We start from the raw sequence: 27684 nt of genomic DNA, 5'->3' as shown, positions 1-27684 counted from the left end.
GTCCTCCTCGCTGTTGGGGGCTCCGCCTGGGGGCGGGGGTCGAGGCCGATGCGCTGCGGGCAGCGGCCGCCGGGGGCGCTGCGGGGGCCGCAGTTAAAGCCCCGGCGCGGGCGCACGCGCTCAGAGGGAGGTGGGCCGTCGCCGCCGCTGCCGCTGCGCTGCCGCCGCTGTCCCCGCGCTCTGCGCCCGGTGCCCTCCATCTCAGCCCCGCGGCCCCCGGCTCCCCCGACCCCGGCACGGCGTCGAGCCATCTTCTCCCACCTCCTACCGGAACCCTAGCTTGCTCCCGGCCCATGTGGCCCCCGCGGGCGCCCGCCCCCGGCTCCAGAACTCAGTCTTGCACCTGAGCGCGGGGTCCGGCGGGACGCGGCGGCGGCGATGGGGAAACTGCAGTCCAAGCACGGTGAGCCGCGGGCCGGGAGGGTGGGCGGGCGGGCGTGGAGCCGCCTCTCACTGTCGTTTTCCTCTCCCCGCGCCCCGCCGTGCCGCAGCCGCCGCCGCCCGCAAACGGAGAGAGAGCCCGGAAGGTGAGCGGGCGAGCGGACGGGCGGGGCGGGGGGCGGCGACCCCGGCCGGGACCCTCGGAGCCAGGAGCCCGCGCGCGCCCTGCCCTGGAGCCAGCGGTGGGGGGACGGGGCCGCGGGTCTCCAGGAGCGCGCGGGACCCGCACGCCTGCCCCTGCGAGGTCTCCGGGAGATGGGGACACAGCGAAGGCGCAGAGCCCGCGGGGCTCACGGCGCGTCTCTTTCCCTCCTCGGTGCGGGTTTCCCGCGCGTCCGCCCCTGGGCCGCAGGGGACAGCTTCGTGGCGTCAGCGTACGCGAGCGGCCGCAAAGGAGCGGAGGAAACGGAGCGGCGCGCGCGGGACAAGCAGGTAGGCGGCGGGGCGACGGCTGGGTCGCGCTGCGCACCCGCCCGGGGACAGGGAGCCGTGTCAGAGCTGTTCCTGGCGCCTACCCGCGGACAGGCGAGACGTGGGCCGCCATGGCCGCACGAGTTACCGAGGGGCCAGGAGAGCCCGTCCCTCCCCAGCCTCCAGGACGTCTGGGGGTCCCGTGGGGGAGGCCTTGCTAGTGTCCCGTGCTGGGTGGCGAGTGGAGGAATAGGAATTCCTTGTTCTAGGCTGGGGGCGGTGTGGGGGCTCTATGTTTCGGGCTGGAGGAGCTGGGGGAGCGGGAGGGGCTGGACCTAGACGTCCCGGGCTGGGGGTCCTGGAAAGCGGGAATGCAGTACCCCGGTTGGAGGAGCTGGAGGAGGGGGTGGAAGCTACAGGCCTGGGGCATCACTGGCCAGAGCCTCAGTGCTCGCTCAGCAAACATGGCCAGAGTCAGAGGCCACAGTGCCTCCCATCTCTGGGGAGGGGGGGAGTGACCACAGGCCTGCTAGAGGCTCAGGAGACAGAAGGACATCTGCATAGCTGTGGCCACCCAGACTGCAAGGCTGGCTTAGGACCCAGGTGGCCCTGAGTGTGGGTGAGGAAGGTTCTATGTCCAGGAGCAGAGAACTGTCCAGGTCTGGCATCCTGGAAGGGTCTGGGGTAAATTAGACTTGCATGTTTGCTGAGCGTGAGAAAGCTAACATTCAGTGGTCATCAGTGTCAGTGTGAACAGGATCGCTGTAGACAGGCCCACCAGGTGGCCAGGCCCACACTTGCCCCCTGCTTCCTCCGCCATTGTCCCCACAGGTCCCCAGACACAGAGCATGCTGGGACACACAGTTTCTTTTTTGGAAAGATGTTCTTCTGGCAGTTGATTAAAAAAAGCTCTGGGCATGTTTGGAGACATTTTCTGCAGCTCTGTCTTGAGAAGGGGCTTAGGTGTGCTTGGAAATTAACACGCAATAGAGTTAGGATTGGTGCTTCCTGAGAGTGACCATCTAACGCCTGTGACGGTAGGAAGCATGCTCTAAGGTACAGTAACTTGGGTGGTCCTGTGAGTCTCCATCCGGGATAGGGAGACCAGGGTGAGGCCATCCAGGGAGCTGTCCCTGCCCCAATCTGGCTCTCTTTGCCAGTTACATTTGCACAGGGGCTTGCTGGTGAGTGGATGGTGCCATTTAGCAGCCAGGTTCTCCTAGTATGATTAGTCAGTGATGTGAGCACCTCGGGTGGCCGGGTGTTCACCTCACTCACGGTTGGGGCTTTGGCTGGCCCCTGTCCATTGGCCCACAGGCCTGGGGCCTTCTCCCTGGGAGGCGCGGCACCATGAACCTTAAAATCCCTGAGCCAGCGCCCCCACCGTGAAGTGCGGCTCCCAGGACCATAGCGGGAGGTCAGTGCGCTCTGGAAAATGCACGTGCTCCCCGTGTGGCTACGATGTCAACGTGAAGGCTGCTTGTGGGCATTTAGACCCGGCACTCTACACTGGGACGTTTTCTTTAGAGAATAGTTTGGGGGTTGAGGCTTGCTTGGATTGTTACCTTCTAATTTTGCCATCATTTCATAAAAGAAAACTCGTTTCTGAGTTAAAATGAATAAACTCAGAATCAAAGGCTATCCTGTGAATTAAATACATTTCAGCTTTCAGACAAAAGTGCTGCCTTTCTGTATTTTCCGCCTCTGGCCGTGACTCCACCCACCTGGCATGGAGAGCCCTGGGCCCAGGTGCGCCCTCACCTGGCCAGGTGCCCTCCCTGCCACATTGCTGTTCCTCTCACCTGGCAGCCGTGCCCCCGGTGACACATCCTACCCAGGTCTGGGAGAGCCGTGGCCACCACAGCAAAGTGTCTGGCCAAAAGTTAGGTGTTGAGTCCAGCGTCACTCTGGCTCTTACTTTCTTCCTTCTTTGTGTAGTGCAGAGCCTTGCCTATCATCCTTGTCCTCCCCGGTGGTATCCACTGAGGAGGGCCTGTCCTGAGTCACCCAAGGCACCCCTCGTGATGCCTGGCTGGGGCCAGCGAGGGGACTCGCTCCTTCCCTTCTCCAAAATCCACCTCGTGGTTCCGTGCGAGGCATCCTGGATGCCACAGAACAGTGGCAGAGAACCCTGTGGAGATTGGGTGCACTAAGAGCCAAGACCTCCAACCTGCCCTCTGTCCCCAGCCCCCAAAATAACACAAATGAGATTGGCCATTATTAATTCTCTGTGAGCAGTGCTGGCTCCTGCCTCTGTACGTGTCCGAAAACACCAACAGCAGCACTTTCCCAGACAGGTGTCTCTCTGCACCCCTGACGTGGCTCTCCCTGGCAACTCTGCGGAGCGCCACACTTTGCTTTTGGTGGGGCCCGCACGGCTTCATCGCCAAGTGTCCCTGAAGGGCCAGGGCCATGGGATTGCTAGTGACGGTGCCATGAAGGTCTGGAGAGCGGATTGTGAGGGATCCGGAGTCTCTGGGGTCGTGCGTGGCTGAGGAGTGGTGCGTGGTGGCAGTGCACTTGCGTGGCTGTTTTTAAAAGTGGTAGTGACTGCAGGGAGGATGGCTTCAGTCCTGGGAACGGGCTGCCCCTGCACACTCACCCTCACCATCTGGTCTGCAGAATAGCTTTAGTTTCCATAGCGCTCCCTGATGCTGGCAGAAAACAGTTCCAAAGACAAGAGTCACTGTTAACTGGAATGTTGTGAACAGAGCACAGACTTCCATGAAATAGCGCTGAGGAAGGTGCACTGGGGTAACTCCAGAGGCAACACTGGAGCGAACACTCGTGACAGACCAGCCTGTGAGTTGAGGAGGCCGTGGCCCTGGCCTGCATGGGGGGCTCCTGCCCACATCTGCGGGAGGCCGTGGGCACGGCTCTGGCTGGCCTGTGTAGGGCAGGTCCCAACTTGCAGGATGCACTCGCCGGTCCCACCCCCATGCCATGGCCCTCCTGAATGTGCTAATATGGTACATGTTTCCCGGAAGGGAGCCGGGAAGAGCACAGCTGCAAGACCTGCTGGCTCTGTCCAGGGCTGAGCTCCAGGCCAGGGCCCAGGCCTTCACCTGCACTGGCCTCTGGCTTCCCGCAGCAAACTCCGTCTGCCCTCGGCATGGCCTTGCTCACAGGAACTGGGGGGTCAGCCCCATTACATGACTTGATGCCTTCAGACTGGAGCCCGCCACAGCGCTGGGGACTGCAGCTGGCCTTCCCCCAGGGGCAGGGGTGGGGCTGCCCCTTCCCTGCCCCTGCTGGCCACCCAGAAGCCACCACTCACCTGTCCTCTGTGGGGCCAGAGAGCTGGATGTGGCAGTGGAACGCCCAGTTCCCAGTCAGGGGGAGCAGTTTCTTGTAGAAGATCCTGGGAAATTCTTCATGGCTTTGAGCACAGTCTGGACACTGCCGCATCAACACAGAGATACAGAGTGGAGACAAGATACACATTTGCAGGAGAGACTCGGGCCAGCGCACATGTGCCCAGAGACAAGGCAACGTGGACCATGCTCTGCTTGGTGCTCGGCCACATTCCACACAGAAGGAGAGGTTGTGGGTGCCCGGTCCAGCCAGCTCTGCATTTGAGGGTGCAAGCCACTCCAAGATGTCCAGGAGAACGGCAGCCTTCAAAGGCAGCAGGGGCACGTGGGGATGCCTCTAGCACAGACACTGAGGGCCGACCTTCTGTCTTCTGTGACCCGTGTTCCGGGACCCTGTGGCCTCATGCAGCTGAGGCCCACGTGGGGCCTTGCGTCAGAGCCGGCGGCGGCTGCAGCATGTCGTGGCTGCCCTTTGCTTTGTTTTTGGTGCCCTTTGCATGCCTGGCCCTTGGATACAGGCAGCTGTGTTCCTACCCTGGGATGTGGTCCGGCCATGTGGCGAGGCCGGCACAGACGTGCACAGAGGGAGCGGAAGGGAGTTGCCAGGCCACCTGGCCATCCCCCCTTGTTGTGGGGGGCGTCAAGGTCACCTCTGGGCATGCAGCTGACGGCAGCTGATGCCCAGCACCTGAGAGCCATGGGACAGACTGGACACCATATATGTAGTTTCTGTGCCAGCCTAGGCCCTGGGGCCACCGAGGGCCGTGTGTGCCCCCAAGCTCTCCACCAAGCCACAGGCAAATCCTGTCCTGCTGCAGGGGCTCTGGGGTGCTGACTGGGAGAGGCTGCTGCCGGCGCCCGGCCATGAGGCTGGGCCGGTGGATCTGTGTTGCCCATGGTGGAGGCCGGAGGCTGGCCAGTGGCATGGTCCTGCCCGCCTAGGTCACTGCGCCTGGACAGTGCAGGTGTGCGCTCTCACTGGCAGCCACCTCACTTTATGTCGGCCCCTGTGTCTGTGAAGTGCATCCTGACAGCCCTGCACATGGGCCAGGCAAGTGTCTGGATGGAGGCCCTGGAGCGCAGGGCGTCCCTGCCGCAGGGCCTGGGGCTGGAGCTGGGGGTTTCACAGACAAGGCCGAAGAAAGAGCCCACAAGACTGCAGCTGCATCTGGGGCAGCTGTCACCCCTGGACTTCTGAAACAGCTTCCTCAAGCTAAAACTGGCCATTTTGCTACTGAATGACCTGAAGTTTTAGATTTCTGCAGGTGAAAGAAGACAGGCGACTTCGCCCTGCCCTCCTCAGTGGGCTGAGCCACCATGGGAAGCCTGGTGCTGCTCCGTCCTCCTTCCTTCCTTCTTGTGGCTGAGTAATTTGAATTCCTTTGAGGTTTTCATCTTTTTTGGCTGAAGAGCTTACATCTTTCCTTTTCTTAAAAAACCCAGGCTGGTTTGCAATCCTCAGAAACCGGTCATCAGCCCTGCAGCTTCGGGCCGCCCTGTGCCTGCTTTAGGGGGTTGGGGGTCCATCAGACACACATGCGACTCCTGGGAGCCGCGGGAACTGTGGCTGGTGTGGGCCGAGGCGGTTGTGCCAGAAAGGGCAGGGCCGTCTCAAGTACCCGTCCACGAGTGCCCTTCCGTGCACTGGGCCCCTGCTGTGCGTGTCTCTCGTGTGAGCAGCAAGGTGATGACGAGATTGGAAGTGCAGTTTCGCCTGCCTCGTAGGAGTGGCTGGCTCTCTTTTGCCCTTGGGTGGCCACCGCTTGTTCAGAGCTGCCTGAGCAGGCGGTAAATCCATGGCCGCCCCAGGTCCAGGCCCCGGCAGGGGGAAACATGCACCTTGCCACTGTCCTGTCTAGGCTGCGGTTGGGGGTTCGGCTGTTTCTATTTCTCAGGAAGCTAGGAGTCTGGGCCAAGGGTTCCTGTCCTCCACCCCCGCTTTGCGGCCAAGGGATACCCACCTGGTCGGCCCTGACAGAGGCTGTGAACGATGTCCTGGTGAAAGACCACAGTTGGGAGCCACCATGTGGCCATTTTACGTGTGACTAGGCCCCGTCGTCAGTACCAGGTTTCTGTCATCCCATCGTTAGCAGAGGCGGCTTGTAGGGTGGTTCACAGTCTCCGGGCCCGGCTCCGGACCCAGTGCTGCCACTCACAGCCTGGCCACATCCCTCGTGCCTGGGCCACCTGCTTCCCCTTGTGGTCCTGCGAGGAAAGACAAGGGACAGCTCCACACTCCATAAGGCCGGGCAGCGAGGGCCACCTGCAGAGCAGCCCGGTGTGGCCAAGCCCCTTGCTGGGTGTTTCCCCAAGTGCCAGGGTGCTCCAAGCCAGAGGGGTGCATGAGGCCGTGAGCTCACGCCAAGATGCTGTGGGCCCGACCTGTACCGCACAGTCGTCTGAGCTGTCAGCAAGCTCTCACTGGTTGGCAATGCCCACAGCCTCCCTGGTGTGGCCAGGTGTGGTGGGAGCAGAGGCCAGAGGGTGGGAGGGGGGTCTGCCCTCCTTCCTGTAGAGAGGAAGCCTCTGGCCTCCCGGCTGCTGTTCTTGAGTTGGCAAAGCCACACTTTACAGAAGCAGCAGTTCTTGAGGCCAGACATACCTGAGTTTGGAGTTGCCCAGCCTACCCCAGAATTTGTGGATAGCTACCTGCCAAGTCACTGGGTCCCTGGAGCCCTGAAGGCTGAGCCCTGTATCCTTCCTGCAGGACTCTTAGACAGATGCCTGCATCAGAAAGTCCCTGGGTTATGAAGAAAGGCCCATGACACCCCCAGGGAGTTGGGGAAGCCTCAGGAGCATCAGGAAGCAGGAGGAAGCAGGAGCCCCTGCTTGGGTGAGGTCAGCGTTTAGGGGTGGTCCTGCCTGCTCATGCCGCTGCCGGCATTTCAGGGTGGGCTGCTCCCAGTGGGACTGCGGATCTGCCTGTCCATGTGTGGAACCCAAGGGGGCCTGTGCTGCGTCCTGGGGCACTCATGCTGGAGGGTTCCTGTGGCTCTGTCCTCTCACAAGTCTTGCCAACCATGGCCCCTCTCCTGTTGGACTTGCCTTCCTGAACATGGGGAGGGGTCCCAAGCCCAGGATCCCTAATCAGTTCCAAGGGCTCCAGAGCTTTCAGTCCCTGCCACCTTCTGAGCCATTGTCTGTCACAGATCATGACCATCAGCTGTCCCTGGAGGAGCCCTTCCCACAGGGCTACTGGGTTAACGCTGGAACCATGGGGAGCAGAATGCGCGGTGTGTGAGGGGTCTGCCCAGGTAGCAGGATCCCCCCACATGCTGGACCCTTCCCAGTGTGGGGCGAAGCTCGTGGTGCTGGCCTGGAGGGACACATGGTGCTGACCTGGGTCAGCACCGCTCCTCTGGCTGCCGCCTCTGGGCTGCGAAGCCTGGACATGCTGGGACAGGAGCCTTGCAGAGACCGAGGTCTGATCCGCTCTCACAGTGAGCTGCACCCATGCTAGCTGATGGGAGCTTTAATTTGCTTTCATGTTGGCAAATACTTGGCAGGGCACCCTCTGGCAACCTTTCACGCTGGCGTTAAACAAATTGGGTTTGTTCAATCCTGTCCTGCGCAGAGCTGGAATTCACTGGCGGTGATGGCCAACCCTCGGCAGCCGGAGGGGGAAGGTTTGTTTTCCTTTGTTCTGCAGAATTTTCCAGGGAAATTGTACATAGTTTTGCACACCAGAAATCAGAGAAGCCAAAAAGCATGAAATATTGTAATACAAACATTCAAATTGGAGATTATTTTAATGGTAAGTGTCTTGGTGGATTTGGACTGAGAGCCTTGCTGGATGCCGATGGAAATGGGGGGTCCTTCCTTGCTGTCTCTGGTGAGGTTCCATGACACTCACATCGGTGGCTGTCAGGACCCTCCAGGGCTCCCACCTGTCCTTAAGGCTGTGGTCCTGTATGGACCTACCTCTAGGACGAGGCCTCTCACATCCGCTAAGGGGGACATGACAAGAGCTACAGCTGCTTTTGGATAACAGAGCCCACCCCATCCTCGTTCCCACAAAGGATAACAGAGCCGACCCCATCCTCGATCCCACAAAGGATAACAGAGCCGACCCCATCCTTGTTCCCACAAAGGATAACAGAGCCGACCCCATCCTCGTTCCCACAAAGGATAACAGAGCCGACCCCATCCTAGTTCCCACAAAGGATAAAGGAGCCGACCCTATCCTAGTTCTCACAAGGACTTGCCTGGACATGGTGCAAAGCTGCTGCCCCTGGTGGCCTCCCTGCTGCCCCGGGGACGTGGGTAGCCTGGCCCTCGGTGGCTGGCGTCTGGGCCTCAGCGTCACCCCACATCCCTCTGCGTGCCATCGCTGCCTGCTCTCTTGGCTGCCCAGATGTACCGGGTTCAGCTGTCCCGAGGGCCCTGCCAGGCCAATGGCCAGGTCCGTGTGCCCTGCACCCTTTGGGGCAGCCACTCACGCTTGAGACCAGCCGACCCTAGACAGGGCTGGAGCAGGGGCCATTTCAGTGGCTCTGATTTTGCTCCTGAGGGCTGTGGTGTAACATGAAAGAACGTTGCCGTAGGCTTCCGGCCATGGGATTCTGGGGCTGTCTTTGCCTTGTGCTGCTGTCACAGGCTTGTCCTGGGCACGCCCTCAAAAAGAGGAAACAAAAACAGAAGAGCTGAGTCCCGGAGCCAGGACCCCAACCCAGAAGCCCCCCGACCAAAGCCCGCACCCCCACCACCGGGCTGCCCTGCTGCCCCAGGGTCTGAGCTGCTCTCTGGCTGCTGGGAGAACCTGATGGTGGTTGCCGGAAGGAAGGCCGGCAGGGCCCTGGGTTCTGGGATGCAGGACAGTCCGGGCATAGGTGCAGGGCCTGTGGTGCTGGGGTGTGAGAGAGGTCGGGCTGGGGTGCAGGGCCTGTGGTGCTGGGGTGCAAGGCCTGTGGTGCTGGGGTGTGGGAGAGGTCGGGCTGGGGTGCAGGGCTTGTGGTGCTGGGGTGCAGGGCCTGTGGTGCTGGGGTGTGAGAGAGGTCGGGCTGGGGTGCAGGGCCTGTGGTGCTGGGGTGCAGGGCCTGTGGTGCTGGGGTGTGAGAGAGGTCGGGCTGGGGTGTGGGAGAGGCTGGGCAGGAGTAGGGGCTGCCGCTTGTTGTGGGTGTCAGGACAGTGTGTGGTGAGGAGGCATGGAGGAAGTGTGGCCCCCCGGAGTCTTCCAGGCTGGGTGGCCAGTGCAAAGGCCCTGAGGCAGGAGTAGACCTGGAGGATGGGACAGTAGCAGGCAGGGGGCTGCGGGAGATGGGGGGAGGAAGAATGGCGGCCCCCATCCATCTCCCTCTGCCTAGAAGGAGCCACAGGCACAGCCTACAGGTGTGCACTGGTCTCTGTGCTGTGGGAGGCCAGACCTGATGTCTGTGAGGAGCACCACAGCTGCAGACCTGCCGGATGACCCTTGGGTGACACTTCAGGGTGGAGGACCCCCACCCACTCTGCGAGCCACGTTCCTCGGGCTCCGAGCCTGTCCTCCCGTCTGTGGAGCAGGTGGAGCCACTAGCAGGGGCTTCTGGCCCTTCCTCTCCTGCTGTTGATTTGTTGCAAGTGGTTTAGGTTTTCTGTAAAACAAAGCGAATGTGGGCCTGGGGAAGGCTCTCGCGGGTGTTTCATGAGCTTTCCCAGGCCTGAGACGCGTTTTAGGCGGCAGCCAGCTCACGTGTGTTGGGAGAGGCTGGTCACAGTCGGGGCGACTCGGGGGCTTGTGCTCAGACGGTGATACCCGGCCGCCTTGTCCCCAGGGTGACCGGGAGGTAGCAAGAACTGGCAGCTGCCCCACAGGCTGAGCCGAGCCCAACAGAAAGGCCCAAGGCCGGAGCACAGAGGTGGCCCGGATGCTTCTGGCCAGTGGGCAGGATCCTGCCAGACCTTGCTTGGAGGCGTCTTGTGTGTGAGGGGAGCCCCGTCCATGCCAACCACCTGGCTTTGCCCAGGGGAAGCTGCCCCGGAGGCCTGTTCTCGGGGTCTGTTTGCCTGTCGTGGGGAGAGCGTGGTGCAAGCTGGGTCCGCGGAGAGGAACGTCTTTGACCTCTGAAAGGGCCGAGAGCACCGCCCCTGCTTTGGGCCATCTTGGGGGCAGCAGGTGGGGACGTTGCGCCTCTGTCCACAGCTCAGTCTGGGAGACTCAGAGCCCTGTCGGTGAGTCCTGGGTCAAAGCATAGCGACCGGGCCAGAGTGCCACCTTCCTGCTGTCCCCCTGGCAGGGCTGTGATTGCCTCTAGCTCTAGTGACTGGGGCAGTGGTCCTGGCTGCCTGCACCTCCCCTGTCAATTATGTCCCCCATCCGCGCCCCCCGTGCCAGCTTCTCCTCTTTCACGTTTGGAGTGTGACCCCAAGGCTTTGTGTGCTGTTCAGAGCTCAGCCTGTGCACCCTGCAGCCTCGGGCCCAGCACCCTTCCTGAGATGCGATTTTGTGTCCTGTAACAAAGATGTGCGTGGTCTCCTCTGAACACTTCTTACCTCTCACGCGTGGGTTGTCACCACTCTCCCCTGAGAGTGGGCTGTGGCTCGTGTGGATGGCAGCTGCCAGGCATAGCCCCTGCCCCCTAGAGCCCTTTGCAGCCTCAGCCAATAGCAAAGTTGCAGGTGGGCAGCAGGCCCTCCTTTCATCTCATGGAGCCCCTCACCAGCCACAGCAGGGCCCACGTGGAAGTTCTGAGATTGTCATGTGCAGGGCATGCAACGGGGGTGTTTAAGAGAAAGAAAAGGCCTTGATTACTTGTTTGAGTCGCTCAGTCCCCACGGTCTGGAGCTGTAATTAAATATAAGCTCCTCAACCAGCATTTCCCGCTGTTTCTCTCTGGTAAGGACATCGATGTTGCATCTTCACATATGGTGTCTTCCAAATGAGAAAAAAGAAAACTCTGAAATGCAGCAGGGTTCTTTCCAGCTTTGGAACTAATCTTCCTTTGAAATAGGAAACATGAGGCTTTAATGTGAATGAAAGAAAACAAAAACGTCCGGTGGGTTTTTCCCGGGGAAGAATTCAGATAGAAGGGAAGTGGATTCGGGTCTGCTTTCAATCCCGCTGGAATTCCGCCTCCTCTGAGTGGGGCGGCTGAGGGTGCAGCCGTTCGGAAGTTCAGGGCCTGAGTTGTGGTTTTATTCTGTGTGTTCTGTGGCCTGGATGTAAGCTGAGGGTGGCAGCTGAATTTGGAAGGTCAGTCACCCTTGGTTTTCCTTTTTCTGTGACATTGGGGATCATTAGCTCTGAAGACAAAGACAGTAGCAGGCGTGACTGGGAGAAGAAAATCAAACCTGCAGATGAGTTTGTGAAATGGTTGTTAACATTCAGTGTCAGCACTTCAGGATGCTAAGAGTAAAAAGCAGGGCATAAAGTTTCGGCAGAATTTATGATCACGCCTCTATTATCTGGGCAGAGGCACACGTGTATATGTAGGTGTATGTGTGATGTGTTCACGTATGTGAGTACACGCGTGTACACATCCATGTATACAGGTTACACACATATACGTACATAGGTCTGTATTTAATACCTGAGCTGAAAACATTTCATATCAAGGCCCCCGCTCTCCACCCCTGGCCCTGGTCACCCTGCTCAGCCTCAGCCACAACTGGCTGACAATGGAGTCTCTGGGAGGGCTGTGGGTTCCCATTCCTGAGCCAAGGTGTGGGCTCAGCTGCACTCATGCCTTCCCCCCCCGTCCGAGTCGGTTAATGCGGGTAAAGTGCTCCCTGAGTCCCTCTCTCCCAGCGTTGGGGGAGGGAAGCTCGGCTGCCTGGTTGTAAAGCCAGGTCTCGCTGACCACGTGTTGCTTGTCATGTTTTTTTTTCTCTGCATGTGTTTAGATTGGGGTTAATTTCATGGGCAGGGCAGCCCTGGGCCTGTCGCTGTAACTCATCTCTTCACTTCCACTTGTAAGGGTGCGCCGTGGCTGGGCTGGGTGCCCCTTGACCCCTTGGTGTGGTCAGTCGTCCCCTTAGACTGAGCGTCCACCCTCGTGGCAGGGGTAGGCCCTGCAGAGACCCTCCCTGGGCTCAGGGTGTTTACTGGGTGAGAGGGCAGATGCCAACACAAAAGCCCTGTAGTGAGGGAGTGAGGGGCGTGGGGAATGTGGCGCCTCCATTTAAACGATCCAGATGAAAAGCTGCTGTGAGGCAGGATGAAGAGGGAGATGGAAACATTTCTATTTTCTGGGCCTACAGGAAGTTAAGTTGCAGCAGAACTCTAGCTTACGAGGACATCTGAGTATTTTAGGAGGCCTTTTGACCCCAAAGTTACTGCTTTTCTAGATATAAATTTCACATGTGGTTATTAAAAGATCTCTCAAATCAGTCCTAACCCAGAAGAACTGATGGGCAAAATCTGCAAATGCCTCTCAGATCTGGAGGCTCCGTCTGAATGTATCCAGGGCTTGCGTGGGAAGCCCGGCTCCCCTGCCCAGTCCCCCCTCCCCTCCCCTCCGCCCGGCCCCCTGCCCCTCCCCCCGACCCGGCCCTCCCCAGCCCCTCCCCACAGGGCCTCAGTCTCATCGTCCTTAAATCTTTCACTTTAGAACCAGAAGCTCGGAATAGCAAGCACAGCCTGGAGGGACCGGCCGGCGGTGTTACTGTAGCCTCTCTGGGCCCCGGTGTTACTGTAGCCTCTCTGGGCCCCGGTGTTACTGTAGCCTCTCTGGGCCCCGGTGTTACTGTAGCCTCTCTGGGCCCCAGCTGCACATGTGTCGGAATTATTAAGCCCATAAAACTACATCGTCACATCTGAAACTGTTTAGCCATTGAAACCGAGACTTTGACTTCAAAGCCGGCTGCGGGGTTTCCAGACAGGCGTGCTGGCGGATCACCTTGAAGTCAAATTCCATCCCATGGCGGCCCAGCAGAAGTGGGCCCCAGCACCTCCTTGTAAGAAAACACACTTGGCCGGGCGCGGTGGCTCAAGCCTGTAATCCCAGCACTTTGGGAGGCCGAGGCGGGTGGATCACGAGGTCAGGAGATCGAGACCATCCTGGCTAACACCGTGAAACCCCGTCTCTACTAAAAATACAAAAAACTAGCCGGGCGTGGTGGCGGGCGCCTGTAGTCCCAGCTACTCGGAGGCTGAGGCAGGAGAATGGCGTAAAACCCGGGAGGCGGAGCTTGCAGTGAGCCGAGATCGCGCCACTGCACTCCAGCCTGGGTGACACAGCGAGACTCTGTCTCAAAAAAAAAAAAAAAAAAAAAAAAAAGAAAACACACTCTTCTGCAGACGCTGGTGGCAGGTCCCCCTCCCCACGGTGACATTTTGGAGAGACATCTTTGCATCTGAGCTCCCAGCAGGGAGGAGGCGGGTGGGGTGGTGGTCTTTGCATTTACAGAGGCTTGGAAACCACTGTCCCCCACCAGGCCCCAGGCCCTCTCCCTGCTGCTCTGGCCCCTCCCCCAGGGCCGCCTGCAACCTGCTGTGACCCAGCCTGCCTCCTTCCTGTTTCCTGCCGGCCTCACCTTCCACCTTGTCTCATAAGGTGCCCTCCTGCCCTCCCCCTACCACCAGCCGAAAAGGGGTCCTTGCTGTCCTTCAGCCCCAGAACCTGCACCCTTGACCTTGCTGGCCCCTGTCCGCCAGTTGCCAGTGACGCTGTCCCTGCTCTTCCTATCCACTGTGAGGTGTCCCAGCCCTTTGTCCATCCTCTTCCTACCAGCTATGGGTGTCCCAGCCTGTTGTTCCTGCTCTTCCCACCTGCTGTGAGGTGTCCCAGCCCTTTGGGTTCCTTGGGATCCTGGCATCACCCTCAGCCTTTTCCTGAGAGGCCCAGCTCCAGCCCATGTGCCATGTCCTGAAGCTCCCCTCCCTGAGCTGCCTGCTGGGCACACACTTCATCCCACCACGTCCAGCGTCCTTGCAGCTCCTGAGGCAGAAGGTCACTGCTGGCCTGGACATGGCCTTGGTCCTGACCAGCTGCACTCCAGGCGCCTCCCGACTTCCCTGAGGCAGTGGTGGCTGCAGCCCAAGCCTGGCAGGTGCCCACCTCGCTCCTTACCACCTGGCGTCCTGCCTGAGCCCCACAAACCTGCCCTCGATGCCACGACAGCCCCATAATTCTGGAAGCCTCGGGCCTTTGCTGCCCAGCAAAAGGCAGCCCAGTTTGCAGGATTAGCCCTGCAGAACCGGGTGGCCACAGGGGTGGCGGCAATGACCGCAGGACATAGGCCAGGCCGTCGCCCCGGCCCTTCCTTTCAGCTCCTGGAGGCCCCCTGGGTGCAACTCCAGAGCCACTGCTTGACCTGCCAAGGACAGGGAAGTGCACCGAGGCCATTTCCCCAGTGGTAGGAACTTCCAGCCAGGGGCTCCACCCGACAGGGCCGTCCCCACCACAGTGCAAGGCGGCTGAGGCACTGGGGAGCCAGGGTATAGCACGGGAGGCACCTGTGGATCCAGGGGCACCAGGTGCTGCTGGTGGTGATGGACGCTGTAGGAGAGGCCCGTCCTGCGTCGGGTGGAGCAGGAGCTGCGCCTTTTGGACAATGCCCCAGACTTGGGGCTCCACACCCATTCCAGAGGGACCCGGGAGCCCTGAGTTCTGGAAAATGCTGCCCGACACACCCATCCCGCTCTCCGAAGCCTTCCTCTCTGTCTCCTCCCTCCCTGCTCCCTCTCCTCTGCCTCGGCTCCCATCACCTCCACCCCCCCAACTCGTGGGGAGATGTTGGGCTCCAGGGGATGCTCCCAGCCCGGCCTCCTGGATGTGCCACGGCCTTTGCCTGTTTATCGGGGCTGGTATTTCCAGAACCCTAGACCAGGGCTTAGGTCGTGACCCAGGGGCCATGACTTCACTGTGGACCACCCGTGTGCTTCCCGCCAGGGGTTCCACCAGGGCTGTGGCCAACAGCTGCCTTCACGAGGCCCAGGAGGGGACAGCACCTCCCTACATTTTCGAGACCTGGGAAAGGTGCCTGGCTGTGCCCACCTGTCTACTGGGAAGAGGACATTGCCCACTCCAGGTGGCTTCCAGAGGCACCTGCACCGGCACTTCCAGATTGAAGGCCACTAGGATGATACTTGTGATGCAGCTGCCTGGCGCCCCTCCAGGGGTTCCGACAGACGGGGCGGCTCTGGGGGGCAGTGGTGCTCCAGCTGCTGGGCGCTGCCGAGCGCTGGCACACGGGACACGGGAACATGCTCCTTTTGACTTTTCCCAGGAAGCTGGGAGTTGTTTTGTGAGCGTCTCTCCGTGCCTGGCCGCCTGTGGAGGCTGTGGTTTGCATCTTACCGTCTGGGCTGGGACCAGGACGGGAGCTGGGTGCTGGGAGGACGAAGCACTCAGCCCGGTGCCTGTGGCGGGGAGCAGATGTCCTCACTGTCATGGCAGGAACATGGACAGTGGCCTTGGGGCTGTTGGCCCACAGACCGGAGTGACCTCTGTGAGCGTCCCACGGGGCCATGGGACCTGGAGCAAAGGCTACCTGTTGTCGACACCGTGTGACAGACGCCTGCCGCTCATGCAGCTGTGAGGCTGTGGGCTCTGGTCCCGGAGGCCTCCGTGGCCTGGGGTCAGACCCTCCTCCCAAATCTGAGGTGATGCTGAGTGAGGGAGTTGAGTGAGGGAGTGGGGTCGAGCTGCTCAGGCAGATGCGGCTGCTTTCCTTATGGGATGAGGCCCCATGGGGCAGGCCCATGGTCGGGTACCCTGTCCTCCCAGGGGCCAGGAGAGCGCCCAGCATTGCAGAAGGATGCCGTGGGCGGGAGGGGACAGCGGGCATGGGGAGGCCTGAAGGCCAGCCATGGGGTCGCTGCTGACATGGAGGGTTCTCAGGGATGCAGGGCAGTGGGACAGGTTAGAGGAGGTGCCCAGGCACCCCAAGCCGGAAGTGCAGCTGGGACAGGAAGGGGGGGTGGAACAGGTTGGGGGGTCACAGGAGGCTCTCACTGGGGGCAGGGTGAGAGGGATTGAGGGGGGGTTGGGCCCTTGGGAGGGAGTGAGGGGAGGGTGGGCCCTCGGGAGGGCGAGGCCAGGTGGGGGCTGCATCTCAGGGAGGGGCGCCTGCCCTGGGAAGCTGAGGCTTTGGTGGGTGCTGGGGCACATTGGGCCAGGCCTGCTGGCGTCCCGAGTGCAGACTTGGCCTCTCAGGAAGTCTCCCCAGTGGGGAGGGGCCACACATCTGGCCAGTGGCCTGGGGGCAGGTTTTATAAGTTGCAATTAAAGCTCTTGGCCTTCTAGTTAACTGAGGCAGCGTAGATTAAAGGGCAGTTTTATGCAACCAGGACGGATTTGATGAAATCACCAGCCACAGAGACTGGTGTGGCTTTGACTGCAAATATTTCTTCCTGTTTGATCCTCTCTGCATCTCGGAGGTAGCTGTTGACTTGTGGCTTAGAAAAAACACTGTGCATTCAAGGGCTGAGAATTCTAGGGCTGAGGTATAAGTGGATTTTTTTTTTTTTTTTTTTTTTTTTTTTTTTTTTTTTTTTTTTTGAGAGGGAGTCTGAGTCTGGCTCTGTGGCCCAGGCTGGGGTGCAGTGGCCGGATCTCAGCTCACTGCAAGCTCCGCCTCCCGGGTTTACGCCATTCTCCTGCCTCAGCCTCCCGAGTAGCTGGGACTACAGGCGCCTGCCACCTCGCCCGGCTAGTTTTTTTGTATTTTTTAGTAGAGACGGGGTTTCACCATGTTAGCCAGGCTGGTCTCGATCTCCTGACCTCGTGATCCGCCCGTCTCGACCTCCCAAAGTGCTGGGATTACAGGCTTGAGCCACCGCGCCCGGCCTAAGTGGATTTTTTTAATGGGATTTTCCTCAGTGTTAGGAACCTGGTCATGAGCTGGTTGGTGTAGCGTTGGCTGGTTGGTGTAGCGTTGGCTAAGTGGTGTAGTTTTGGTTGGTTATTACAGTGTTGGTTGGTTATTGTAGCTTGACTGGTTGGTGTAGTGTGGGGAGCGTTTCCAGAAATCAAACCACGGGTCTGTGCAGATTCTTTCTGTCTTGAACAGCTGCACCCCTCCTCCTGCCATCTCGCGAGTTTAGACTCCTGTCTGTAACCAGTGAAATCCCCCACAAGTGGCCGGGCGGTGGCTCACGCCTGTAATCTCAGCACTTTGGGAGGCTGACGTGGGCAGATCACGTGGTCAGGAGATCGAGACCATCCTGGCTAACATGGCGAAACCCTGTCTCTACTAAAAATACACACACACACACACACAAAATTAGCTGGGCGTGGTGGCGGGCACCTGTAGTCCCAGCTACCTGGGAGGCTGAGGCAGGAGAATGGCGTGAACTCGGGAGGCGGAGCTTGCAGTGAGCCAAGATCGCGCCACTGCACTCCAGCCTGGGCAACAGAGCGAGACTCCGCCTCAAAAAAAAAAAAAAAAAGAAATCCCCCACAAGCGCGCTCAGAATTTTTAGAAACATGAAACGGACGGCGTTTGCATGTTCACTGTATTGACTTCATGCGTGGAGTGCGTGATGCGCCGTTTCTCACTTGTCATTTTCAGCAAATCGTGGGAAACACTTAAAAATCCCTTAAAAAATACTGCACCCCACCCAACTTGCTGCCCGGCTGCCTGTCCTCAGGAGCCACCGCACCTCCGGCTCCTATGGGTTCTGGCACTTTCCAGGAAGCCGCTGCTGCTGACCCCCATCTGGACAGCAATGTGGCCTCCATGAGTGACTTCAGTTAGGGCTCTTTAGCAAGGAGTGCTGTGTGTGCCAGCCCTCAGGCCCCAGGGCACCTCACTGCCATCTGTAAAGAGGCTTGGGGCACCCAGCACCATGCAGGAGGCCTGAGCTCTGCCTGCTGGTCTGATGGGAGGTGAACTGGGCGCTTGGTGGGGGATTGTGGTGCAGTGGGGTGGGGTGGGGGGACTGAGAACCCTGCGTGGTGCAGCCCCCCCAGCACCCTCCCCACGTCCCAGAGAAGGTCTGGACTGGAGCTCGCAGGGGTGGACAGGGATGCCTCGGGGCGCCCACCTCAGCATTTAGGGTCACTTTCCCCTCCCTACCAGCCCTCCACAGTGACAGTGCCTGCGTCCCTCAGCCTGGGCATTGGTGGCCTTGGCTGCCCTCACGACACCATTTCTGTTGGCAGCTGCCGCCAAGCACCTGGACGAGTCCACCTGAGGGGCTCTGGAGCTCCCGGCACCTGGTCCTTCCCACGAGGATGCTGTGCCCATGGGGGCTGCACCTCTGGGGCTCTGGGCACTGCTCTGCACTCCACAGAAGCCTACGACTGCAGCCTCACCCATTATTCTGATTTTGAAAAAAAATAAATAAATAACCACAGCCCGGGTTTTACAGATGATTTGGTTTTATGCCAGCGTCCACCTGGACAGAGTTTTACCTCACGGCGGTGCCTCCCTGCTGTGTGGATGTACGAGGGCCTCGCCAGGCTGGGCTCATAGGGCCCCTCAGTTCCGCAGCAGCCAGTCCCGGAATGTCAGGACCGCAGCCCCCAGGAGGGAGGCCCTACTTTTTAATAATCAGCTGTTTTGTTTCTTATTAAAATGAGGGCAAGCTCTCCTGCCTCCCACTGGGAGCTGCCCACCCTGCCTTGGCACCTCCCTGGGTGACCGGCAGGAGACCTCAGCTCCAGGAGGAGCTTAGGTCTTGGCTTAGCCACAAGGAGGGCTGGGGGCCTGGGTCTGACTCAACAATACTCAGCCTCGGCAGTGTCACTTTAGTGCCCATGTGTGGATGGGGGTCCAGTCCTTCTCCCTGCCCAAGGTCTAGGGTGGCAGCTGGCCAGCCTGGAACCTTCCACCATACCCTGCTTGGCCCCTGGCCGATGACCACGGTGGCAGGAGGTGCTTGGGGGGGTCCAGGTGCCCTCAAGGGTGACCTCTCTCGGCCTCCTGCCCGGGCCAGACTCCAGGAACCCCAGGGACCCCAGCGGGGCCGGCAGCCCCCCAGGAGGTCAGAAGGGATGAAGGGCACGTGACCCTGGTCAGGAGGAAAGGATGAAGCATGGGGACCATGAGGGTAGCCCTGGGGTCCTGTGTCCACCCACGGAGACACCAACTTGGCACCAAAGTCATCTCCAGGGTCAGGCTCTGGCCATCCGGGTGGACGGGCCTCAGCTCTGTGCTCTGTCTCCTTGCGGGCTCTCCATGGCTTTCCAGGGACCTGGAATCAGAAGCAGAAACACAGCTGCCCATCCCTCCAGCCCACCTGCCCGAGAGCTGCCTGCTCTCAGGAAATGCTCCAGGGCGGTGAGTGCTGGGCTGAGGGACGCCGCACCTCCACCGCCATGCAAGGCCCCTGCCCTGACCACGGTCTGTCTCCTTCTCCGTGTCCTCAAGGCTGTAGATAATTCATGAGGACCCTGTGAGCTTTAGCTCAGCAGAAACACCGCTGGGATGTGTTTGAAGTTTTTCCCCATTTGCCGTAACTGGTCTCTGCTGGCAGCCCTAGAAGAGGCACGCTGGGGTGCTGGGCAGCCGTGGGGGCAGCGGCTGGAGTCCTCATGTCAGGCTCCAGGGGGCAGTGCTGGGAGCAGGCCCCAGAGCAAAGGGGCAGGCGTGTCTCCTCCTGTATTTAGGGTGATCCAGCGTGGGGGCCCTGGCCAGGGGCATCCTCAGGGCAGGACTGACTGAAGGGGTCGTTCTAGGCAGCCATGTCTTCCACCTGGAAATGCTTTGGGGAACCTGACAACACGGGCATGTCTGTGTGTTTTGCCTCCTAAAATCCGAGGCTGAGTGGGGCACAGAGGGTTGGTGTTTCTCGACCCAGAGATTGAGATGCCCCAGGAGGCTTGAGGTGAGTGTCAGACTCCAGTCCAGCCGCCCAGAGCTCCTGCCCGTCTCCCCCGCCTGCCCACTGAGCTGTGTGGCCGCTGACTGCCCCGTTCTTCCTGCAGGAGCTGCCCAATGGGAACCCCAAGGAAGGGCCTTTCCGGGAGGACCAGTGTCCCCTAGAAGGTAAGTGCAGCTCCCGCAGCCCGCCCTCCCCAAACCTCGCAGACTTCATCCCGTACCAAGGCAACGCCAGAAAACCACCCTTAAAACAACCCTGTGTGTGAAGCAAGGGGCACTTCCCAGACTCAGACGTACTTTGTTCTTGAAAAGTGCTTGGCAGCACAACTCACAGGGTCCTCGCTGGACTGGCAGCGGGGATCTGGCAGCAGAGATGAAAAAGGCCCATCCCATGGCCAGAGCCCTAAGCATCACCTTTATGTGTTTGGAGTCTCTGTGAGCCTGTGTTTGTGGATGGGGGTGGCTCTGTATAAAGGTGACCTGTGAATTTTCACGTCAGCCCTGGGTCAGAGGATGTGTGAGATGCTGGCCCAGCCTAAGTCCCTGCCACTTGTGTGTCTCAGTGGCACCAGTCCTACCTGTGGCGTGTGGCAGGTCGACACTTGGCTTACCTGTGGGTCTGTGGGAGGGTGCTGGGAGGTCAGCCAGGTGGGTCACCTTCAGATGGCTGCTGAAGCCAAGAGAGGCACCCAGACCCCCCTCAATGGGAAGGCAGGCCCAGAGTGTCGTCCCAGCTCAGGCTCGACGTGCACTTGTCTGCAGGTGCTAAGCTGGGACAGGCCCATGCTCCTATCCTGGGGACGAGGCTTGTGAGTGCCAGAGAATAATGGAATAATTGTGCCCCAGAAACCGGAGTGCTGTTCATCCATCCTGCCCAGAGGCTGGGAGAGGGGGCTGCCTTTGACACACTCAGTGCACAGGTGGCCTGCATGGCCTGTGGGCTCAGTGCCAGGATTCTGGAGTGGAGGGCGGTAGGGACTGTGTCTACGGGGAGGGGGGCCTGATGATGACACAGGGAGCATCTCCTGGAGGCCCACGCTGTCTTCCCCTATCTGTGCTCCTTGGAGTCTGCTGCACCCCCAGCCCCGAGGTGGTGGTTGCAGTTGGGAGCCACTGTGGGCTGGTGAGAGGAGGGCACACCCGGCTGTGGCTGGCTGGGATGGGGCCTCTCTCCCCTCCGCAGGGGTCCCAAGATCGGGCTCTCGGCTCAGGCTCGTCTGGATGGGATCATGGTGCGGTGAGGGGAGGGCAGCGACGGCCCCCCCCACGGCAGGCCACATCCTCCATGTCTCCTCTGCCAGCCCCTTCGCCACCTCTTGTCCCCCTAGTGGCACTCCCCGCTGAGAAAGCTGAGGGCCGCGAGCGCCCAGGACAACAACTCAGCGCAGATGACGGAGAGAGGGCAGCAAACCGCGAGAGCCCACGAGGACCAGGCGGGCAGCGCCTCAACATTGACGTAGGTCTTTCTCCGGCCTCACTTGCGGGAACATGTCCCTGGGGCCGGCGTGTGTTGCCCTAAAATGGGCATCTGTGGACACTGCGTAGTTCACTCAGTTTTCCCCACAGTTCACCCCATTTAAAGCACTGAAGCAAAACTTGAATATGCAGCCAAAGTCAGCAGGAGCCAGAGAGTGTGGGATGTTGCTGTGAATTTGGCCAAAACTGACTGGTCTGGCATTAAATAACTTGAGCCGTGTTCCCAGCCTTGGTACCCTTAGCACTACAGGAGTAACGCCAAAGCTGACTTGACAGACAGCCCGACTGGAAGCAGGGCACCGGGCCCAGGGCACAGGGCACTGGGCTTCCGCTTCCCAGGGGGGCTCAGGGAGGGGTGGGGTCTTCATGTCCAGTCAAGATTTCTGGAATTGACAACACTTGACAGCCAGCGTGTCCTCTTCTCCTTCTGGGGGACATGGAGTGCTTGCATGAGCTGAGACAGGTGTCACTGTGGGGAAACCAAGTAACGGAACACAAAGCTGGGTCCCCCCAAGGAGGGCTGAAGATGGACAAGAAAGGTCTGCTGGTTCCAGGGCCTGGGCTCCAGCCACGCTGCCCTCTAGGCTCCCCCTTTCCTGGCTGGCATGAGGGACCCCCAGGAAAGGCCCCAGAAGATCCTGCCCCCCTACAGAATGGGGCGTGTTGGTGTGGGTAGGAGGCGAGGTCCCAGCCCCCATGTCCCCCGCAGGCACTCCAGTGCGATGTCTCGGTGGAGGACGACGACCGCCAGGAGTGGACGTTCACGCTCTACGACTTTGACAACTGTGGGAAAGTCACCAGGGAGGTAGGTGAGCTTGTGTTTGTGTCAGGTCCACAGGAAGGGCTGCACAGGGCCCAGTAGTAGACAGACTAGGGGACAGATGGAGGGACAGATGGACTGTGCTGGCCTCGCCATACCTCAAGGGGCAGGCGGGGACCTGTCTGCTGCAAGGTCCTCCTGCCAGCTGGGCTTGCGACTCCCCAGGGCCTGATTCACATGTGTTTCTGGGCCAAGCCTGCACCGCCCATTTCTGCGGCTGTGCTTCCCACACTGCAGGGCTGCCCTGAGGGCACTGGAGGCACTCACAGGGCCTCCCAGGCAGACCCAGGCTGCTCAGAGAAGACGCCTGTGTTGGTCCCTGAGGTCTGTCGGCAGCTGCGAGGATGGCGCGGGGAGGGGCAGGGGATGGGTGTGTTTTCCGGCAGAGAGGGCGGGTCTGCTCTGTCAGTGACACCGATGCTGGGCCCCAGGACATGTCCAGCCTCATGCACACCATCTATGAGGTCGTGGATGCCTCGGTCAACCACTCCTCGGGCAGCAGCAAGACCCTCCGTGTGAAGCTAACTGTCAGCCCTGAGCCCTCCAGCAAGAGGAAGGAGGGTCCTCCTGCCGGCCAGGGTGAGCGAGGCCTGAGCACACACACAGGACCCTACCCCACATTGGCAGGGTCCTAAGTTGTGTGCTGGGGACAGGGAGGGACAAGTGAGTGGATGGAAGAGTGAGTGGGTGAATGGATGGGTGAGTAAGTGGGTGAGTGAGTAAGCAGATGAATGAATGAGTGAATGAATGAGTGAGTTAATGAATGAGTGAACGAGTTAATGAATGAGTGAACAAGTGAGTTGAGTGAATGAACGAGTGAGTTAATGAATGAACAAGTGAGTTAATGAGTTAATGAATGAGTGAACGAGTGAGTTAATGAATGAGTGAATGAGTGAGTTAATGAATGAGTGAATGTGTTAGTGCTGAATGAAGAAGGAAGTGAGTGAGTGACAGCAAGACCCCCCTTTCAGACCGGGAGCCCAACCGTTGCAGAACAGAGAGTGAACTGCCAGAGGAGCCAAGGGTGGCCGACAGGAGGTTGTCTGCACACGTCAGGTGAGGGCTGGGGTGCCAGGGTGGGGCTGTACCTTAGACAGAGGCACCCTGGCCACATCCCTGTTTCCCACAGGCCACAGGCCATGCATTGTCCTCTAGGTCAGACCTGCTGGGGGCACCTGGGCCGACAGCTCTGTGGGGCACGGGCCCTTCCAGCATCTGGCACTGTGGCTGAGCTGGGCCCCCGAGTCTGAGCAGAGGACTTTGAGGGGCAGCAGTTGCAGCAGCCTTGACACCCTTAGCCTGGACTTGCCGTGGCTCCCTGTTGCTCCACTCAGTAGCTTTGGGAGCAACAGGGCGGGGGGTGGCTGGGGCAGTGGTTAGGGGTGGCCGAGGGTGGCTGGGGTGGTGGCTGGGGATGGCTTAGGCAGTGGCTGAGGCAGTGGCTGAGGGTGGCTGGGCAGTGGCTGGTGCAGTGGCTACAGTGGTCCCAGAGTGGTGACCAGGGGCACTACAGCATGAGCCGCTCCCTAGAGCACCTGCAGCTCTGGTGCCTGGGACGGAGATCACAGGGTTCTGGGGGGCAGCCATGACCTTGTTTCTCTGGACGGCACTTGGCTGTGTCTGCGCCCAGTTGTCCACTCGTCCTGCTCTGCGAGGAGGTGGGTGCTGGTCAGGACACACCCCAGACGTCCGCCGCCTGCTGCAGGTACCCCATCCTCAGGGGCGTGCCGCCCAGTCTGTGCAGCGGTCAGGCCCTTCTCTGTGCTCCGTGCAGGAGGCCCAGCGCTGACCCCCAGCCCTGCTCAGAGCGGGGACCCTACTGCGTGGACGAGAACACGGAGCGCAGAAACCACTACCTGGACCTCGCCGGGATTGAGAACTACACATCCAGATTCGGCCCTGGTATGTCCTGGAGGCCACCCTGGGCGCGAGGCCCCGGCTGTGGGTGCCTGTTGAAGGTCCTGCTTCCTGCAGCCCTGAGTGCAGGGGGACCCTGCCCCGCCCCGCCTGGCACCCAGGTCCTTCCACAGCTACCTGTTGGTCGTGACTGCCTCCTGGCTACCTGTTGGTGCTGCCCAAAAGCAAGGCGGGCGCCCCGTCCAGCTGTGTGTGTATGGCAGGGGGAGTACCTGGTTCAAAGTGAGATAGAAGACGTTGGGTCTGCATTCAGGAAAACCCTGCCTTGGGGTGAGAAGTCAGTATTTTAGGGTCGAATCACCGGCTCACTCAGCAGAGGGGGTTGTCCAGTAGTGTGGATGGCAGGCAGTGTGGACAGCAGAAAGGCAGTGTGGACAGCAGGCAGTGTGGACAGCAGAAAGGCAGTGTGGACAGCAGGCAGTGTGGACACCAGGCAGTGTGGACAGCAGAAAGGCAGTGTGGACACCAGGCAGTGTGGACAGCAGGCAGTGTGGACAACAGACAGTGTGGACAGCAGGCAGTGTGGACAGCAGGCAGTGTGGACACCAGGCAGTGTGGACAGCAGAAAGGCAGTGTGGACACCAGGCAGTGTGGACAGCAGGCAGTGTGGACAGCAGGCAGTGTGGACAGCAGGCAGGCAGTGTGGACAACAGACAGTGTGGACACCAGGCAGTGTGGACAACAGACTGGACAGCAGGCAGGCACTGTGGACAACAGACAGTGTGGACACCAGGCAGTGTAGATGGCAGGCAGGCAGTGTGGACAACAGACAGTGGACGGCAGGCAGGCAGTGTGGACGGCAGGCAGTGTGGACGGCAGGCAGTGTGGATGGCAGGCAGTGTGGACGGCAGGCAGTGTAGATGGCAGGCAGTGTGGATGGCAAGCAGCGTAGACAGCTGGCAGCCTGCCCAGCACCCATTTATTTCCGAGCAGCAGCACCCCCGTGTGGCCTGCATGGAGATTATTGGACTAAAGCCCAGGCCGCTCCCCAAGGACTGGGGCCAAGTCCCTCTCCTAACCCCGGCTCCAGGAGTCCCCAGGGGCAGGAGGGGTGGAGCTGGATCGGGGTCACGGGCTCAGTGCGCTGTGTGCCGACGCTGGCCTCCTGGGCCATTCTGTGCATGGGGCTTGCCCTGCACCTTGTGAAGGTGGAAGCCCTGGTCCTTCTGGAATCTGTTTTGTAATGAGGGTTTAGGGGACGTGAATCCTGGGGGTGTCCTCTCTGACATAACCTGGCTTTCTGCCATGGGGCCCCAGGCAGGGTCTCAGCTGTGCGAGGAGAGCAGCTCCGCTCCCAGGACACGCAGTGAGGATGGGGCTAGAGGAGTCAGCCTTTGCAGGGAGCAATGGAGCCAGGCAGGTCACCCCCGGTGGCCGGGCCCCTTCCCTTCAGGGCTGGTGGCTGGCTGACTGCAGACTTGGCTAACAGGCTGGCCTCAGATGGGACACCTGGCGCAGCTCTTCCAGTGGGCCCTGGGCCGTTTCGGAGGAGATGGGAACCTGGGCCTGCACTCCCAAGGCCTCACACTCTGACCTGTGTCCGCAGGGTCCCCTCCTATACAAGCCAAGCAGGAGCCCCAGGGCAGGGCCTCGCACCTCCAGGCTCGGTCCCGCTCCCAAGAGCCGGACACACACGCCGTGCACCACCGCAGGTCGCAGGTGCTGGTGGAACACGTGCCATCCTTGGAACCTGCTGCCCGGGCCCTGGACCCACAGCCCCGGCCGAAGGGGCCAGAGAAGCAGTTCCTCAAGTCCCCCAAGGGCTCCGGGAAGCCGCCTGGGGTGCCAGCCAGCAGCAAGTCCGGGAAAGCCTTCAGCTATTACCTGCCGGCCGTCCTGTCCCCCCAGGCCCCTCAGGACGGCCACCACCTCCCGCAGCCTCCCCCGCAGCCCCCACCGCCACCCTACGGCCACAAGCGGTACCGCCAAAAGGGCAGGGAGGGCCACTCGCCACTCAAGGCCCCACATGCCCAGCCTGCCGCAGTGGAGCACGAGGTGGTGCGGGACCTGCCGCCCACGCCAGCGGGAGACGGCTACGCGGTGCCGGCGATCCAGCGGCACGAGCACCACCACCACCACGAGCACCACCACCACCACCACCACCACCACTTCCACCCGTCCTAGTGCCGCCGCCAAGCACACCTCGCTCCAGCACACCACGGCCTGCACCCTCGGGATGGGAGCCCAGCGCCCCCCACCTCCGACAGCAAACAGCAACTGACTGCAGGTGCTGGCGTGATGGAGGCGGCACAGCTTGGACACGCGGACAAGGCCCAGGGCCCTCTGCTCTCCTGCCCTCGATGCCACGTGGCGGTGAACACATCTGGGCCGCTGCATTTCCCGGCTCTAAGGCTCATCTGTGTCACCCATAAAACTGCTTTCCTTTATGATTCCAGAATGAGGTCCTAGAGTGCGCAGGGAATGCCCGGATGCTTGGGGTGCGTGTTCCTCCCCGGGCTTCGAGCGGTGGCCTCCGTAGGCTGTCCCAGTGCGAGCCCGGGAGCAAATGGAAAAGCTGAGGCTTTGCCTGGCTTGTGCATCATGAAGTCAGAGGGTACAGGGCCGAGGGGAAGCAGCTTGTGCTTAGCAGGGAGCATCCGTGGCTCCCTGTAGGAGGCCAGCAGCAGACGTAGCAGAAGGCAGCAGCGCTAGAAAGAGAAGTGCCAGAGTGGGGAGCCCAGACCAGCGAGGAGGGACCACAGGGCACAGGGAGTCCTGACGAGCGAGGAGGGGCCACAGGGCAGCATGCGGCGGTGGAGGTAGCCCCTGGTCCCGGAGCCACAGCAGCTCAGGTGGACGCAGGACACAGTCAAGGTGGGGAGGGGCAGAGGCTCGCGCTTGGTGCGGCCCAGAACACGGGGACTTGAACATTCACTGTCCAATACTCACGGAGCGGCTTCTGTGACGTGTCAGCTTTGGAGAAAAGTGTGTCCTCCTGCAAGGGTCAGGAGAGGTTTGCAGGCCAGAAGGACGTCCCAGTGACATTTCTGAGTCTTGCAGCCTGCGGGGGTCCACATGGTTACCCCGAACAGGAACGTGCGGGCACTTTCCGGGATCTGGTGGGCCCGTGCCAATATTTCTGAGTCTTGCAGCCTGCAGGGGTCCACATGGTTACCCCGAACAGGAACGTGCAGGCGCTTTCCGGGCTCTGGCAAGCCTGCACAGCAGTTTTGTGTTTACATTCCTTGTTCTGTTTTTAAGGATAAAGCAAATTGATGCCAACTGGCGACAGATGTTTTTCAGGCGTAATAAATATATCTGCATTTTGTACCATGCCACACCTTGTATTAAAACAAGCTTTTCAGAGAGAGATGGTCGGTGCTGTGGTCAGTCAGTCCCCTCCGCCAGCCTGTGGCTGAAGGCGTGGAGAGCAGGCTGCCTGCGCGGGGCTCTGGGAGGAAGTGTGCCTCGGCTTAGAGGACGGTAAATTTACATGCACACACACAACTCCATAATTATAGGTAGGCTTTTTTGTTTTTCAATTTTACTGCTCTAAGAAAACCCTGAAGTGCAGTTCACAGTAACAGGAACACGAGGCTGCATGAACCCAGCTTTATGGAGAGAAGCTGGGCTCTGTGTGAACAGGAATCTGTGGAGAAGCCATGGCCTTTGCCAGCT

The 27684-nt window shown here is 60.3% G+C and overlaps 1 protein-coding gene across 3 annotated transcripts; it reads left to right on the top strand.

Moving 5' to 3' along the window:
* Positions 1–128: 128 nt before the first annotated feature.
* NKD2 (NKD inhibitor of WNT signaling pathway 2) lies at positions 129–27374 on the top strand. Of its 3 annotated transcripts, none has more exons than XM_007961113.3 (10): positions 129–403; positions 492–527; positions 794–873; positions 19958–20018; positions 21182–21309; positions 22039–22134; positions 22581–22728; positions 23121–23205; positions 23924–24051; positions 25613–27374. In XM_007961113.3, the coding sequence occupies exons 1-10, from the start codon at positions 379–381 to the stop codon at positions 26188–26190; spliced, it is 1365 nt and encodes a 454-aa protein (XP_007959304.3). In that variant the 5' UTR covers positions 129–378; the 3' UTR covers positions 26191–27374. The 3 variants fall into 3 exon arrangements, with proteins under 3 accessions (XP_007959304.3, XP_007959302.3, XP_007959305.3); XM_007961111.3 differs by having other exon boundaries at positions 23855–24051; XM_007961114.3 differs by lacking the exon at positions 25613–27374 and adding an exon at positions 25328–25593.
* Positions 27375–27684: the final 310 nt, after the last annotated feature.

The sequence above is a fragment of the Chlorocebus sabaeus genome, chromosome 4 (genome assembly GCF_047675955.1).
Source record: "Chlorocebus sabaeus isolate Y175 chromosome 4, mChlSab1.0.hap1, whole genome shotgun sequence".
NCBI lineage: Eukaryota > Metazoa > Chordata > Mammalia > Primates > Cercopithecidae > Chlorocebus > Chlorocebus sabaeus.
The sequence above is the reverse complement of the archived record's forward strand: the minus strand, read 5'-3'. Positions and strand labels throughout refer to the sequence as shown.

Bases quoted from the DNA above. Each gene is read 5' to 3' on its own strand.
- NKD2 (XM_007961111.3), top strand. From the start codon at position 379: ATGGGGAAACTGCAGTCCAAGCACG. The intron at 21,310-22,038 runs GTAGGTCTTTCT...TGTCCCCCGCAG, and splicing joins GGCAGCGCCTCAACATTGAC to GCACTCCAGTGCGATGTCTC. The intron at 22,729-23,120 runs GTGAGCGAGGCC...CCCCCCTTTCAG, and splicing joins GGGTCCTCCTGCCGGCCAGG to ACCGGGAGCCCAACCGTTGC.